Source organism: Oryctolagus cuniculus, chromosome 16 (genome assembly GCF_964237555.1).
Source record: "Oryctolagus cuniculus chromosome 16, mOryCun1.1, whole genome shotgun sequence".
Lineage (NCBI taxonomy): Eukaryota > Metazoa > Chordata > Mammalia > Lagomorpha > Leporidae > Oryctolagus > Oryctolagus cuniculus.
In genome coordinates, this window is record NC_091447.1 from 51,477,346 (window position 1) to 51,494,272 (window position 16,927).

At 57.5% G+C, this 16,927-nt stretch overlaps 2 protein-coding genes across 3 annotated transcripts in view; one reads left to right on the forward strand and one right to left on the reverse strand.

The window, feature by feature from the left end:
• SEMA3E (semaphorin 3E) overlaps positions 1–7,674 on the forward strand; it is a 245,100-nt gene extending 237,426 nt beyond the window's left edge. For both annotated transcript variants that reach the window (XM_051853020.2, XM_051853021.2), the window contains exon 17: positions 6,844–7,674. In XM_051853020.2, coding sequence (XP_051708980.2) covers positions 6,844–7,296 — 453 coding nt within the window. In that variant the 3' untranslated portion in view covers positions 7,297–7,674. The remainder of the gene's footprint in view (positions 1–6,843) is intronic.
• A 5,712-nt stretch (positions 7,675–13,386) lies between these two features.
• On the reverse strand, positions 13,387–15,425 carry MRPS24 (mitochondrial ribosomal protein S24). Its single transcript, XM_070059877.1, has 4 exons — positions 15,309–15,425; positions 15,161–15,229; positions 14,953–15,064; positions 13,387–14,141 (listed from the first exon to the last, which is right to left on the reverse strand). Exons 1-4 carry the CDS (start codon positions 15,345–15,347, stop codon positions 13,858–13,860), a joined length of 504 nt encoding a protein of 167 aa, XP_069915978.1. The 5' UTR covers positions 15,348–15,425; the 3' UTR covers positions 13,387–13,857.
• Positions 15,426–16,927: the final 1,502 nt, after the last annotated feature.

Below are 16,927 nucleotides of genomic sequence, written 5' to 3' on the forward strand. Positions count from 1 at the left end.
GGACCCATGTGGAGGCGGGGGGTGGAGCAAGGGGGGCGAGCTGGAGCTGGCGACACATGGCAGGTGGTCCAGGACACGGAGCACTGAGGCAGTTGCTGATGCTGATGTGGGTTTTCGCAGGAGCAAGACCATCATGAGAGCAGCTAGAGGGAAACTGGGGAGACAGCACGGTGACCCTCGGAGGGAGGGCCACTGTGGAGGAGAGGGCTGTGAGTTGGGTGAGGGAAAGCAATTCTGGAGAGCCGCCGAGGGCACGGGCAGAACCAACAGGTGCCTATCAGATGGGCGGGGAACGGTGGAGGTCTCCTCCCGCCTGGGCGCTGGAACTTAGCATGCGTCACGGGAAGCCAAAGTTGTGGACTCCGGACGCTGAGCGCTCTGGCTTTTTGTGCCTTTCCTGTCTCTGGCCCAGGGTGAGACTACACATCCCACATATTTTTGGTGGCCGTCCCGGGAGGTGACTAAGTTTGGAAGTGCTGGGTTCCCGGGACCGTCGCTACAGTTGCAGGCACGTCGGGATGGCAAAGGCTCCTGGAGTAATGCGGAGCCGCAATCAGGCCACGACAGTGCCCCCGACCTTCTGTGATGCGTGAGAATAAACCCGTGTCAGCACATCGCGGCCCACTGCCGTGCGTGGCGTCACTGGTTCTGGGTGAAGGGTTCTCCGTTGCTCAAGCCTGAACAGAAACGGCTTCTTAAACTCTGTCGTTAACCGCAGGGCGAGCGAGGGGCTGGGCCCTCTCGACTCCCCGAGTTGAGGGCCTGCAGAAGACGGAGAAGTCCTTCCCCCGTCAGCGGCTTTCTTCCCGCCGCGTGTTCTGGTTCTGATTTGCACCTCGCCGTAGTCTGCTCGTACGGAAATCTTTACCAAACCCTTCCGACACGCTGCATCCATCAGTGTTCAATTACGGACTTTGTCCTCGGGTCACCGACTTCCGTCTCCGCATTCCCGGGGCTCTGGCCCTGCCCAGATCTCCCTGCCCGGCAGATGTGATGATCCTGGAGAGCCTGCAATTGCCTCCCGCATTACGAGTGACAGCACCGTCAGGTAGCGCGTGGTCTCTGTAGACACAACGTGTGTGTCGGGATGCAGTTGTCGTCCTAAACACAGACGTGACCGGTGCAAGCAGAGCAGGACCGGCCTGGGAGCCCCGTGCTGTATTTGAGATCAGTTTTGCGTTGCTGCCATATTCATGTGTCTCTCTCACTGTGAGACCTTTAATCACTGTATGATCTAACCTGGGCTTCTGGAAAGAACATTGACTGGGGACCAGTCCGATCCTGACCTCCTCCAGACCCTCCCATGGCCATGAGGGCGTCACTGGCTCCATGTACCAGCCATGAGATGTCATGAAGTTGTCAGGTCTGGCAGGTTGGGGCTGGTGCTGTGGCACAGCCGGTAGAGCCGCCACCTGCAACGCTGGCATCCCATATGGGCACCGGTTTGAGTCCCGACTGCTCTACTTCTGACCCAGCTCCCTACTAATGTGCCTGGGAAAGCAGCAGCAGGTGACCCAAGTGCTTGGGCCCCTGCACCCACATGGGAGACCTGGAAGAAGCTCCTGGCTTCAGCCTGGCCCTGCCCTGGCCATTGCAGCCATTTGGAAAGTGAACCAGCAGATGGAAGATTCATTCCCCCCCCCCTCTCTCTCTCTCTCTGCTTTTCAAATAAAATAAATAAAAAAAAAGTTATCAGGCCATAGAGTATCTATCTGCATCTCCCTCCTAACGGAATGAAATTTTTGATCAGAAAATTTTGCCGTTCAAGTCCAGACAGCTCACTAGATTGACCCAGAAATGCCAGATTCGGATGACTACAATTTTTGCTCAAGTTAATCTTTAGAGACTGCGTGACCGCGTTGCTGGACAGCCGAGAAGCTGGTCCCTAAGCAGAGCACAGCAGCTGCCCCGGGCGTGCACTTCCTGGCCTCCCACTTTCTGAAACGCAACCCACGGAACACAGCCTCTGCACGTGTTATTAATTCTGTAAATATTTACTAAAAGCCTGCTGTTCTGGCCGTCTCCCTGGGCTGGGTGATCCGGGTAGTTAGGACCTTCTCAGTAGCTGCTGTAAGTGCATGAAATGTAAATACATCAGACGGTACGTGAGCGCCAGCTGTGCTGTCCAGAGGGGAAGAGACTTAATAGCTTGGACCTGGCAGCTGAGGCTGCCCCTCAGCGTGCACCTGCTGCACGCGGGGACCGTGCTGCGGCCGGACCTCGCTACCCCCGGATCCCGCAGCTGCGTCCAGATGTTACCCTCATCTCACACGTGCAGAAACTGAAGCACAGAGCCAGCGACACACCTGACGCTTGAACTCAGTGATCCCAGGGCCGTGCTGCGTCCCACTCATGCCCTGTCAGTGCGGTGTGCGTCTTCCAGTGTAACCGATTGTACCGTAAGTGCGTGGCTTAGGAAAGAAGTCACTGAGAACCCAGTGCTTAGTAACTCTCCAGCTTGCTCACGGGGAGCAAGGCGGATTCAGGTCCAGGTATCTACAATGTTTCTCCTAAACCACAAAACCTTCTGAAACCGGAAGTCCTGCTACTGCTGCAGACACATAGGGACACGGAGCAAACGGGAAACTGTTCACAGCAGAACTAGAATCTGATTTCTGCAAAAGGTCAGCGGGATCTGACCGCATGGATTTTTCCTCATCAGAATTTAGGCGACTGCAGCTCTGGGGACAAAGGCATGACTCCTCATGTTCCCAAGTCCAAGAGCCTGCGCATAATTCAAGTGTTTTTATTTTAGTAATTTTATTTATTTATTTGAAAGACACAAACTTTCCATCTGTTGGTTCACTCCCAAAATGCCTGCACTAGCTGGCGCTGAACCAGGCTGAAGCCAGGCACCCAGAACTTCATCTGGGTCTCCCACGAGGGTGGTAGAGACCCAAGTACTTGAGCTGTCACTCACTACCTCCCAGGGGCTGTATTAACAGGGAGCCGACATCAGCAGTGGGAGCTGGGCCCTGAACCCTGGTGATCCGATCTGGGATGCAGGCATCCCGCGTGGTGTCTGAATCACTACTCCAAACACTCGTCCCCTGCCCGGAATTTGAACGGAGCCCACTCTAGGCATAAGCCAAGTCGGTGCCCTGAGTTAGATGAGTCGTTGTTATCCAACATGAGCATTATGAAGCTCCCTTTCCCCCAGTGGCTTTCCAGGCTTCCTCTCTGGGCCCGTTGTGAAAGGGCTTCAGGGTCTCGGTCGTGGTACATTGTCGTGTGAGCCCAGGCAGCTACCAGACTCGAGGGCTCGTCCTTGTACTCGTGGATTTTTAACTGCAGGAATGTTTTGTCACTTCAGACGGGTTGATTGAGCCCCTGCCATGTCCTGCGTTCACAGAACAAATGTTCTGGAGAACAGGGAGAGCTGAGCCTGGACAGGGAGAGAGAGAGAGAGAGAGAGAGGGAGGGAGGGAGGGAGGGAGGGAGAGAGAGAGAGAGAGAGAGAGAAAGGTCTTCCTTTTCTGTTGGTTCACCCCCCAAATGGCCGCTACGGCCAGTGCACTGCGCCGATCTGAAGCCAGGAGCCAGGTGCTTCTCCTGGTCTCCCATGGGGTGCAGGGCCCAAGCACCTGGGCCATCCTCCACTGCACTCCCGGGCCACAGCAGAGAGCTGGCCTGGAAGAGGGGCAACCGGGACAGAATCCGGCGCCCCGACCGGGACTAGAACCCGGTGTGCCGGCGCCGCTAGGTGGAGGATTAGCCTAGTGAGCCGCGGCCGGCCCCGGATCTGGGAGTTGGGCTCGCTTCCTCTCTGGTTTCGGGAAACGTGGCTGTGACTGCAGTGCACTGACAGCAGGTGGACAGGTGCCCCCGTGCTGCAGCGGTGTCCTCCCGCTCCTCCTCAGACCCTGGGTCCCTCCACTCCGACCTTCCCGGCTGGAAACCCCATCAAACATTCCCCTTAAGCTGCTGTCGCTGTTTCCAATCAGCTTTCCTGAAACTTCACCGTGCAATTTAGTTCATTACTCTACTGAATTTTTTGCTGTTTTTTTTTTTTTTTTTTAAGATTTATCTACCAATTTGAAAGGCAGTTACACAGAGAGAGAAGAGAGGCAGAGAGAGAGAGAGTCTTCCATCTGCTGGTTCATTCCCCAAATGGCCATAACAACAGGAGCTGGGCCAATCCGAAGCCAGGAGCTTCTTCCGGGTCTCCCACGCAGGTGCAGGGGCCCAAGGACTTGGGCCATCCTCCGCTGCCTTCCTAGGCGCATTAGCAGGGAGCTGGATCGGAAATGGAGCAACCGGGACTCAAACTGGTGCCCTTATGTGATGCCAGCATCATGGGCGGTGGCTTAGCCAGCTATGTGACAGCACCAGCTCCTGGTTAACGAACTCTATCCAACATGAGGTTCACACTGCAAAGTGTTTTCATTAAAGAATTTTATTTGTATGCTGCCATGTTAGTTATGTTTCCTTTAAGGCGAGCACGTATTTTTGAGATTGAAAGCAGGCCAGATAAACAAGTCAATACATTGTTGGTCTTTACTTCTCCACCCAAACCAATTTCATTTTAAATCTATTCTACATTAAGCTGATTCAAGCCTGTGTCTGTGCTGTTCCTGCGAAGAGGGTAGAACCGCGTGGGATACAGCAGGAAGCCACCACTTCTCCCTCACTGGCTGCCAGATGTGCAGACCAACTCCTTCAAATACTGTTTTCTGTTGCTGCTTGACATTAGGGAACATGCTGAACCCATCATCACAGTTAAGAATGTGAAAGCCGGCCGGCGCCACGGCTCACTAGGCTAATCCTCTGCCTGCAGCGCCGGCACACCGGGTTCTAGTCCCGGTTGGGGCGCCGGATTCTGTCCCGGTTGCCCCTCTTCCAGGCCAGCTCTCTGCTGTGGCCAGGGAGTGCAGTGGAGGATGGCCCAGGTGCTTGGGCCCTGCACCCCATGGGAGACCAGGAGAAGCACCTGGCTCCTGCCATCGGATCAGCACGGTGCACCGGCCGCGGCGGCCATTGGAGGGTGAACGAACAGCAAAGGAAGACCTTTCTCTCCGTCTCTCTCTCTCTCACTGTCCACTCTGCCTGTCAAAAAAAGACTCAAAAAAAAAAAAAAGAATGTGAAAGCCATTTTCAGCAAGAAACCCCGCGTGTGCAGGGACTGCTGGAAGAATGCTGGGTGGAAGTGGCGGACTCCGTGCCGTCTCTGTGCCCAGGAGCCTGGGCTGCAGGTGGAGAAGACAGCGCCTGGTGAAAGCCTCGGTGGCCCACGCTGGCCACGGAAGGCGCCTGGCCCAGCTAAGCTGGAGCGATCGATTCGTTCAGGGAAGGCTGCAGATACAGATGTCTAGGTCATTTTTTTTCCTTCGAGGTGTGCATAGTCCATGGGCCACACACTGGAGTGGAGTCTGGAAGTTGCTTGTTTATTTCTCAGTCCCTGCTAACAGAAGCCTCCCAGAAATGTAACGGACACTCGCTGAACTCATTGACGGAGCGCTCACTTGTGTAAGGGCAAGACAGAAGCAGCCGAGGACTGCAGAGCGAGGTTCTATGGGGAGCAAGGGCGCTGTGACCCGACGGCTGCCAGGACCCAGGGAGGTGTTGACCTGGCCACTGAAAGCCAGCTGCGAAGAAGTAACGGGGGCCGGCGCTGTGGCACAGCGGGTTAACCCACCGCCTGCAGCACCGGCATCCCGTATGGGCGCCGGTTCCAGTCCCGGCTGCTCCACTTCTGATCCAGCTCTCTGCTGTTGCCTGGGACAGCAGTAGAAGATGGTCCAAGTCCTCGGGCCCCTGCACCCGCGTAGGGGACCTGGAAGAAGCTCCTGGCTTCGGAATGGCCCAGTCTTGGGGGTTGCAGCCATTTGGGGAGTGAACCAGCAGATGGAAGACCTCTCTCTGTCTCTCTCTACCTGTAACTCTGCCTCTGAAATAGATAAAAAAAAAAAAAAACTTTACAAAAAAATAATCAATGTTACAAACCTTCATTTCACAACTTTGAGTGTTGCACTGAAATGTAATGATTAACTGACCTCAGTAGGGAGACACAACACCCACACTGAACCAGCCCAAGGTCACGGATGTGAAAGGGCCTCCAATGTCAGTAAGCTCTGGACACACACAGACACACAGCACACCCAACAGAGACAACACACTCACACAGTCACTCACATACACCACACACAGACACACCACACACACAGCACACACAATAGACAACACACTCACATACACTCACACAGTCACTCACATACACCACACACAGACACACCACACACATACACAGCACACCCAACAGACAACACACTCACATACACTCACACAGCACACACAGCACACAGACACACCACACACATATACAACAGACAATACACTCTCACACTCATATACACTTACACAGCACACAAAACACACACAACAGTCACTCACATACACCACACACAGACAACGTACAACCATGACACGACACACACAACACACCCTCTCACACTCACATACACTCACAGCACACACCACAGACACACAAACATGACATGACACAACACACAGCACAGACACACCACACACATACACAACACACAACAGAGACGCACAGCACACAAAACACACAACACACATGACACGACACATACAACTCACACGGCACACAGACACACCACACATAGACACAACACACGCAACACAGAGACAACACACAAACATGACACAACACATGCAACACACTCACACATACAGAAGACATACCACACAATGCACACACACAACTGGTGGGGTCTCTCAGCGCCTGTGTGTGAGTGAGGGTAGGGAAGGCGAGGACTCTGAGCAGGCAGGGGGCGGGGCGGCGGGCTGCCCCCAGCACCCCTCACTCCTCTGTCCCCGCAGGTGCAGGCGGACGACCGCGTGCTCAAGGTGGACCTGGGCTTGCTCTTCCTGCGGCTGCACAGATCCGACGCGGGCACCTACTTCTGCCAGACGGTGGAGCACGGCTTCGTGCACGCGATCCGGAGCATCAGCCTGGAGGTGGTGGCCGAGGAGCGGGTGCAGCGCATGGTCGGCAAGGACCCCGGGGAGCGCGGGCCTGCCAGGGCGCCCTGCCCCGCGCACGCCGGCGGCCCGCCGGGAGCCAGGCCCTGGTACAAGGAGTTCCTGCAGCTGATCGGCTACAGCAACTTCCAGCGAGTGGAGGAGTACTGTGAAAAGGTGTGGTGCGCGGACAAGAGGAGGAAGCGGCTGAAGCTGGCCCCCTCCAAGTGGAAGTTCGCCAGCCCCCAGGAGAAGAGGCCACACTCCAAGTCCGAGCACTACCGCCTGCCCCGGCACACGCCCGGCTCCTAAGCCCACCGGCCCGGCCCTGGCCTGGGCACACTCTGCGAGGAAAGAGAGAAACCAGCCCACTTCTTTGCATTTCTCCAAAGGGATTTCGTAGTACAGGAATGACTGTGAAGGTATGAAGATAAATTATTCAACACACTCGCGCGAAGGGACAAATCCCACATAAGATTAACCAGCTCTCTTGAACGTGTGCATTGCTTCATGGTTTCTATATTATATTTATCACAAAGTGACCATAGCTGTAGTTTTAAGTACTTGGCTGCTTTTCCGTGGCGATGATTATTTTATCCTTGGAAGATTTAAGATTATTAGAATATTGAAGAGAGACTAGAGAATTTCGTAATCATAGAAAATATAAAAATAAATATATTTTAATCTTTCTGAATGTCTCCTTTCCGCTCTGATGGAAGATGACGGACTCTCAGATTAGCCGACATGCCCGTGTGGACTCGCTGTGCCTTTCAGGAACGGCCGTCAGTCGCCCGGGCCGTGAGGTTTAAGTGGCAGGTGCACTGTGACCGCTGTAAACCATGAAACAGACACAGTCAGAGGCCTGTGCCCCTCGTGAGACATCCAGTGACCCACGTTTGCAGAATTCTCGTCCTGTCCCACCTCCCTCCCCGGGGCAAAGCACCAAGCTCAGAGAATCGGTTAGAGTTCTGAGCTTGTTGCTGCCCTCTTGTGGTAGAAAAAAATCTCATTCGTTTTCCTCTGCAGATATCCACCTGCCGAGGAGATGGGGTGGATACAGTTAGCCGACTTTCAGGAGCCAGTAACGGATGGGAGATAGCAGTGGTTAGTCCATGTTTCAGCGTGGAGGCAGCACGTTACAAATAACTTATTACCTTGCACGTCAAAAATGAAGCCATGGCAGCCCTGAAGTGCATGAAAACTGAGGTTTTCAAGCTTCCTTAGAATCGCCCCGAAACGCAAAAGATATCCAGAAAAGTAGTTTTTATTTGTGGAGAGAAAAGCATTTTGCTCTCGTATCAACTCCTCCTCTCCATCTTCTAGTAGAGAACAGGAACGGTGTTTAGTGCGCCCACAGCACTCTGCCTTTCTCATGAATGTCACCAAAATTTTGCATTTTTGAAAATGTCTATTAAAGTCTCTCCATCTCCTATTTAAACAGTTACAAGCTACCTTTCTCAAATATGAAATTTTTATGATATGTTTTCATGTAAATAAAAAGTGGAAGCAATTTGATTGCACATGAAAACAATTAGAAATATTTATTTAGCTTTTAATTTAAATAATATATCAATTTTCAAAGTTTTCTCTGTAAAGCTATATAATTAAGAAGTTAAAGTGTTGATAATTTAGAATGGCTTTCAAGTTCATTCTAAAAGGATTAAGTACATAAATTTTTAAGAAAGTTTTAAAAATTCAGATCAAAAGCCAATAAATATGAATACACTGAAAACAGACTTCCTGTGAAAAACCCACTTGCTATTTGCCTAAGAGGCCAGCAGAGGGCAGTGCTGCCCACCAATAGCAACTAAAAAACACGGGTCTTGAGTTATTTGGAAAAAAACTATTTCCGTAAAAACCTGTCCAATTTGGAGAAACAGAACCATAAGCCCAGATCACAGCATCTTTAGCAAGTTCATGTGTGAAATACTCATAGCGAGCAGATAAACCAATAAAGCACAATTTATCACAAACGGGCCGCCTCCGGCACGTGAACGGAAAAGCAGGCTTTCTGCATGCAGTTTCCCTTTAAGGCAGATCTGGAAGAAGTCACTTTAACCGCGGTGACTGAGCCAGGACCACGGCGTCACTTGTGGCTTTAGTATTTGCTAAAGAGACCGGGAGGATGGAAAGAACCTTTTCTGTGACGTCTTAAAACTTCAGGGCACCTGCAGGCTGGCCGCCTAAAATCAAATGAGTATTAACGAGAAGAAGAGACGTTTTCCATAGAACGCTCAGGGGGATCCTGGGGAAATAAACCCAGCCCGGAGAAGGCTAATGACAGCGCTGAACCGGGAAGGGGGCGGGGAGCGGAGAGCGCGGTTTCCCGGGTTCTTGTTTTCTCTCTGGTCCTCCCAGTCTGCAGCCCACACAGTCCCCATGGAAGCACAAGCCGGCAGTCCTGCAGCGGGGCCGCACACGCCCACCCGCCTGCGCTTCTGTCTCGGATTCCAGCTGAGGATCTGCTGGGGGAGGTGGGGTCCGGGAGACTGCAGAGGCAAGCGCTGGGGGGGTCCCCTTCCCGGCCTGAGGCACAGAGCTGGGCGCACGCAGACTGGGAGAGTTCACCCTGAGACACACACACATGCGCACATACGTGTATGCACACATGTGGATGCATGTACACCTGCGCATGCACAAACATGTACACATCCGTGCACACACAAGCACGCACACATGCTCGCACACACACGCACACACATGCACACACTCCCCAGATCACGGCTGACAGAATCCCTGCACACCGGGCCAGCCTCCCGCATCTGGGGGCTGAGGGCAGGGAACAGGAAGCCCCCTCCGCCTCCGCCCCGGCCCCCCGCCCTCCGCCCGGGCAGGTGCACTGCGCAGGTGGCCTCATCCCTGTCGCACATCCTGCATTGCTGACTCGGGTCCTCGTGCCTCCTGACTGTTGGCAGGCGAAGCTGTCAGCTTGGAGAAAGAGGGACGCGAGCGGAAGTTCTGGGAAGGGAGCGGACAGTGCCTGTGAGCAGGGCGGCTCCGTGTACATAGCTTCCCTCTCCACAGCGAGCTGCACGGAGGAGGGCTCTCCCACGAGTCTCACACTTGCTGCAGTGTCGGGTTTTGTAAGTCTTGTGATTATGAGCGTGTGTAAAATCTGTAAAAAAAAAAAAAAAAAAAAAAAAAAAAAAAAAAAAAGCACCATTTCAGAGTTGGGGTTAAGCCTGACAAATGTAGCAGCTGCTGGACATGGAAGTGGCCGGCTTGGGGTCCCAGTCTCTCGGGAGCAAGGCTAGGCACCTGCGCGTTTGGACCCGTGAGAACAGCAGCTCCTCCGGGACACCTGCTGGTTGCCTTGGTTACCTTTTCTTGGGGGTGGGGGGCTCTGCTTGGCCTGTCATTATCAACTGAATGTGCTGTTGATGCGGCTGGGCTGAGGGTGACGGGCCTTGTCCACTTCCCCTGGCCCGTCCACCACCACCTCAGCTGCCCGCTCTCGCCAACGTGACCCCAACTCACGGGACTCGGCACCCCCGGCAGCAAAGCGGCCAGGTGGTCAGGGGCTGCCACACACTGTACTGTTTCGTACGATCTCTGTTTGGTTCAGCTTAGATGCAAAAGAAATAAATGTGTGTCAAACCCTTAAGTGCTGTCTACGGAGTGTCCTCTGTCTATGCCGCTGAACTGGCCGCGTGTCACACCTGAATGTGAACACGGGAGTGGGAAGAGTGTCTGTTTTCCTTCCTGCAGTCATGCCAACTCTCCCTAGCGGGCACGGCTCTGTGCCCATGACCTTGCAGAAACGGGCTGGTCAAGGCCACTCTGCACATCAAAGCGCCATCATCCAGAGAAGAGATGGACGTGGTCCAGTGGGCTCCCCAGGTGGCCACAGCAGCCAGGGCTGGGCCAGGCTGGGCTAGGCAGGAGCCAGGAAGTCCACGCTTGTCTCGCGTGGGTGGCGGGGGCCCCAGTACTCGGCCACCTTCCACTGTCCGCCTCCCCAGCGCCAGAGCAGGACGTGGGCTGCAGGCCGAGCAGCCGGTCTTGCCGAAGTCTGCAGGGTTCCGGAGACTTGCCGGGGCCGGACTTGCCCTGCTTCCTGTAGAAGTCCTCACGCAGCAGACGGCGGGCAGCGTGCAGGGGCTTCAGTTCCTGTGCCCGGGGAGGAAGCTGCACTCCAGTGCACGCCACAGAAGCGGGGCGCGGCGGGCCCGGGCAGGTGTGCGCCAGCAGCTGGGCGCTGATCCCAGAGGCCGGAAAACCCTCTGCGGGGACGGCGGGCGCAGCTGTCACAGACCTGAGCATCTTATTTTCTCCTCCTTTGAAAGAAAATGTATTATTTGAAAGAGTAACAGATCGTCCATCCGCTGGTTCACTCCTCAAATGGCCACAACGGCCAGGGCGGAGCCAGGCCAAAGGCAGGAGCCAGGAGCTTGTTCTGGGTCTCCCCTCCCCCACTGCTCCCCCAGAGCACTGGTGGGGGCTGGGCCCTGGGTCTCCCCTCCCCCACTGCTCCCCCAGAGCTCCGACGGGGGGGGGGGGGGGCTGGGCCCTGGGTCTCCCCCCCACACACTGCTTCCCCAGAGCACTGGTGGGGGCTGGGCCCTGGGTCTCCCCTCCCCCACTGCTCCCCCAGCGCGCTGGCGGGGGCTGGGCTGGCAGGGGGCAGCTCGGCTCCTGCAGGATGCTGTCACAGGCCGTGGCTTAACCCACTCTGCCACTGCACCGGCCCCAGCCTCACTGTTGTAGAGAAGATTTCTGTATTTGAAAGCAGAGCAAGACAGAGCGATCCACACCGTTCCCACTGTGCCTCTGCAACCAAACGGGAGGCCTGACCGTGCTGGAAGGGTGCGGGGGGGGGGGGGATGACAGGCCTCTGTGTGTGGCGTGGGAGTGGGGGGTTGAGTGGAGGTGTGTGTGTGGAATGGGTGACCGGGGCTGTGACGGCCTGAGTCTGTGTATGTGTGTGAGTGTTTGTGTGTGTGTGTGGAGTGGGTGTGGTTGTGTGGAGTGGGTGTGGTGTGTGTGTGTGGAGTGGGTGTGGTGTGTGTGTGGTGTGTGTGTGTGGAGTGTGTGTGTGTGGAGTGGGTGGCCAGGGAGATGACAGGCCTGTGTATGTGTGTGTCAGTGTGTGTAGTGGTTGACCAGGGGGGTGGCAGCCTGTGTGCATGTGTGTGGAGTGAGTGGGTAACCATGTATGTGCACTGAGTGTGTGTATGTGGAGTGTGTGTGGACTGGGTGTGTGTGTGTGCACATGCAGTAGGTGACCAGGGGCTATGACAGGCCTGTGTGTGTATGTGTGTAGTGGCTGACCAGGGGGGTGACAGCCTGTGTGCGTGTGTGTGGAGTGAGTGTGTGGTGCGTGCATGTATGTGGAGTGAGTGGGTAACCATGTATGTGCACTGAGTGTGTGTATGTGGAGTGCTGGTTGTATGTGGAGTGTGTGGACTGGGTGTGGGTGTGGGTGTGTGTACCCACGCAGTAGGTGACCAGGGGCTATGGCAGGCCTGTGTGTGTGTGGAGTGTGTGTGGACTAGGTAGGTGTGTGTATAGTATGTGTGGAGTGGGTGTAGGTATATGGGTGTGTGTGGAGTTGGTGTGTATGTATGGAGGTGTGTGTGTGTGTGGAGTGGAAGACCAGGGGGATGACAGGCCTCTGTGTGTGTGGAGTGGGTGTAGGGGGGTTGAGTGGAGGTGTGTGTTTGTAGTGGGTTACCAGGGGGATGATAGGCCTGAGTCTGTGTGTGTTTATGGGTGTGTGTAGAATGGGTGCAGCTGTATGAGTGTGTGTGGTGTGGGTACATGTGTGTGTGTGTGTGTGTGTGTGTGTGTGTGTGTGGAGTGGGTGACCAGGCTATGACAGCCTGAGTCTGTGTGTCTGGTATGTGTGTGTGTGTGGAGTGGGTGACCGGGCTATGGCGGCCTGAGTCTCCTCGTGTCCTCACAGGGGCCCTGCCTTGGCAGACCCCTCTCTGACCCCGAGCCTGCCTCTCGGCGACCTCAGATCAGCGCACTCAGCCGGATCCTGCCAGGGGCCCGTCTGCCATCTTCTCAGGCTCCCAGGTCCCCGGTGTGCACCTCCAGCTCCTGGTCGGTCCTGGGGGTCCCTTACGTGCAGGCTTCGGAGGGGACTCTTGGGGGCCAGCCTTTTATCCAGAACAATGAGACAGCAACAGGGGGCTGGCAGACCTCACCCTGGGCTCCTCTCCACCAGCACAAAGGACAAGACCAGGACCCCCGTCCCGCCCCAGAAATGCAGCCCTCAGAGCCTGGGGAGACCCAGGGCCCCCGCCAGCTCTTCCCAGAGGGCAGTGAGGAGGCCTGTGCTGGTGTTAGTCACTCCAGCATTTCCCCTCGATGCCATCGTAACTTAGAGGGGCTCCCTTAATTCCGTTTTTGGATTCCTCATTGCGTACGTGCAGAAACAGAATTGACTTTAGTCTATTTTTCAATCTTATATTGACTTATTTATTTATTTATTTAAAAGGCACAGACAGACAAAGAGGTCACTCCCCAAATGGCCACAACAGCCAGGGCTGACCCAAGCCGAGGCCAGCAGCCTGAAACTCGATCCAGGTCTCCCGCGAGCGGCAGGAACTCAAGTGCCTGAGCCGTCACCTGGCCCGGGCTGTGCGTGAGCAGGACGCCAGGATGCGCGGCAGGGCCAGCACCGGACCAGGCTCCGGCACGGGCGAGATGTCACAAACAGCAGCTTAGCGCTGTGCACACAGCACCCCACTCGCCGGCCTCCGTCCACAGCCGTCAGGACGGCTCGGTGCCCGGTGGGGGTGGGGGCACGGTGCCCCCCATTCTGCCACACCCCCACCCCGTCCCTGTCCGTGGCAGGCTCAGCGTGTGCAGGCCATGGCCTAGATGCACTTAGACCGCGTCAGGTTCAGCCTGTGTGGCCGTGGCCTAGATGTACTTATACACAACCTTCGAGGGCACAGTCTGCAGGTGCAGCCGCACGGGACACTTGCAGAAGTGGGACAGCAGCGTCTCGCTGTAGCCCACAAGGAAGTAGAACTTGTGCGCGGGCAGCTGCCGCAGGACCAGGGCGCAGATCTCCACCTGGTTGGCCCGGCGCTTCAGGACTAGCTGGTCGGCCAGGCAGCCGGGGAAGGTGCCCTGCATGAACTTGCGAAGGAAGAAGTCCTCCACGGTGCGCTCGGCCGCGTGCTCCTCCCCGTGCAGGCTCCCTGAGAAGGCACCGCGCAGTCAGCCCGGCCCGGCCCGGCCCGGGAACCCGAGTCCCACCCGCCCCTGCCTCCTCCTGCTGGAATAAGCTCTACTCCACGGCCCCACGAACCCCCTGGCCAGCCCTGGGAAGCACTCCGGTAGTACAAAGCAAGACTGAAGCCTGGGCCAGGGCACGAGGCGCAGGTGCCGGCTCCACATCCGGGTCCCCTCCGTGTCCGTGGCTGCCGCACGGAGGCACTGGTCATCCGCCGGCCAAAGAGACGACACCAGCTACTGCCCGTCGCTGCACGCCGCTGGCTGCCGTCAGCCACAGCCGCGGGCGCTCAGGGAGGGCCTGGACCCCGCACGGCGCGCACAGCCTCTGTTCCGAGTCCCACACTGCACCAGGCCCCAGAACCACGGAGAACGAGGGTCAGGAACAGGGCCTGACTGCCCACTGACCCTCCGCTCCTGGGGGCAGCTCCGGCAGGGCCGGCTTCCAGCGGCCATCTGGTCCCTACCGGACACGGCTGACCCCTTCACGGAGCTCGGTCCGCGGCCCCAGCAAAGCCGGCCTCACGCGCGCTGTCTCCAAGCCCCGGGCCGGCCTTAACGTTCAGGAACAGCAGGCGCTACGGGGCCACTTGAAACAGTGACGTCACACCGAGCGGGAAAACCCAGTTCCCCCCGGGCTGGGAACAGGCGCCCGTGACCTTGAGCGGTGCTCGGACGCGCAATCAGAATGGGCAGGGCCCCGGGGCCCCCACGCCCGTGGCTGCCCGAGCTGCTCCCCGCCCAGGGGACCCCGGACACGCGCGAGGTCGCGCTCACCTGTGTGCAGCGACAGCCAGCCCTTGCGGTGCGCGATGTGGTGCGGCGCGTGCGCCTCCTCGTAGCTCACCGGCTTGTCCCCCTTGCTCACGCGCACTCGGGCCGCCCGGTTCTGCGAGCGGGTTCAGGTTCAGGTCGCCGCGCCCCCAGACCCCGGCCCCGCCCTGCACCCCACGCCCGACCCCGACCCCGACCCGGCCGCGCTCACCTTGGCGCAGGCCGCCGAGGTGTGCAGAGCGCGCCAAACGTAAGGCAGCTCCCGGCTCCAGGACAGCACCTGTGCAGAGAGAGCAGGACTCGGACACCGGGACCCCCACTCCTCGTCCAGGCCCGCAGGCGCCGCGTCGCCCACTCACCTGCGGCCCCAGCCCCAGTCCACACGCCACCACCGCCATCTTGGGCCGAGCGGGACGAGCGGAGGGGGCGGGACCTAGACGGGCCGGGGCCAATAAGGTGCAGGGCGACGGTCGAGGGGGCGGGGACCCGGCGGGGCGGGACTCATGGGCGTCGGGCGTACGTCAGAGCGGGGCGGGGGCTACAGGGGGCGTGGCCGGGGCGGGGCTGCAGGGGCGTGGCAGGAGCGGGGAGGCTTCGGAGGAGTGGGCGGGGCGGGGTGCAGGGGCGTGGCTGAGTGGGTGGGGCGGGCCGCGCTCACCTGATGCCTCCACCTGCGCCGCGGGTCTCCTCTATTTCATATCCTGGAATTTGATAATGCAAATTGCCGGGCTGCGTGAGGTTTCCCGGGTTGACCTGGTATGAAGCACGCTACTGGCCCCTGGGGAGATTATCTCCGTGCCCGGGGATATGGAAAGTGGGCGGTGCCCCACGATGGTGCCGGGGCGAGGCAGAGAGAGAGAAAAACAGGAGTCTCGGGTCGCCTCATTTCCTGGAGCGAGATTCCTCTGACTGGAAGCTGAGCCCTCCAAGAACCTTGATGAAGGACAGGGCCTATTCCGGTGGGAGATTTGATGCAGAGATAAGGTGAGCAGGGGCGACGTCTCCGGTCCCCAGTTCTCTGCGAGCTGAAAACTCCCAGCTTCTCAGGAAGAATTCTTTTGAACTGGGAGTGTGGGAGCCGGCGTCTGATCTGCCCGGGTCTGAATTCCAGTCCCGCTTCCCGCATCACGTGGGCACTGACACCCGGGTCTGAATTCCAGGCCCACTTCCCGTGTCACGTGGGCACCGACACCCGGGTCTGAATTCCAGACCCACTTCCCGTGTCACGTGGGCACCGACACCCGGGTCTGAATTCCAGGCCCACTTCCCGCGTCACGTGGGCACCGACACCCGGGTCTGAATTCCAGGCCCACTTCCCGCGTCACGTGGGCACTGACACCCGGGTCTGAATTCCAGGTCCTCTTCCCGCGTCACGTGGGCACCGACACCCGGGTCTGAATTCCAGGCCCACTTCCCGTGTCACGTGGGCACTGACACCCGGGTCTGAATTCCAGGCCCACTTCCCGCGTCACATGGGCACCGGCACCCGGGTCTGAATTCCAGGCCCACACCCCGCGTCACGTGGGCACTGACACCCGGGTCTGAATTCCAGCTCCTCTTCCCGTGTCATGTGGGCGTGATGATGGCAGTTGTAGGCTGACTGACGGAGTGAGCACTTGTGTTCAGGATCCCTACACCTCCTCTCAGAGATGGACCTTGACCAGGGCAAAGATCCTTGTGACTCACACAGGGGCCACAGGCAAAGGTGACATGGCAGGACACCTGTTGAACCTGAGACGACAGGAGACCGCGCTGGCCTCGGAGGCGGGGCCTGGAAGCTCACCTCCTCGGTCTGGTCGACGCTCTCATGGAGCCTGACCGTCCTCCTGGAAACCCCCTGCTGAGCTGGATCTTTGCAAGGCCGCAGTGACCTGTCCAGTGGGCCAAATACTCCTGTAGGCTCGGAGCTTTGGGCCCTGGCAAGCAGCTTCATAGTCCACGGATGGCCATGCACCCATGTACAGCCACACACATGCAT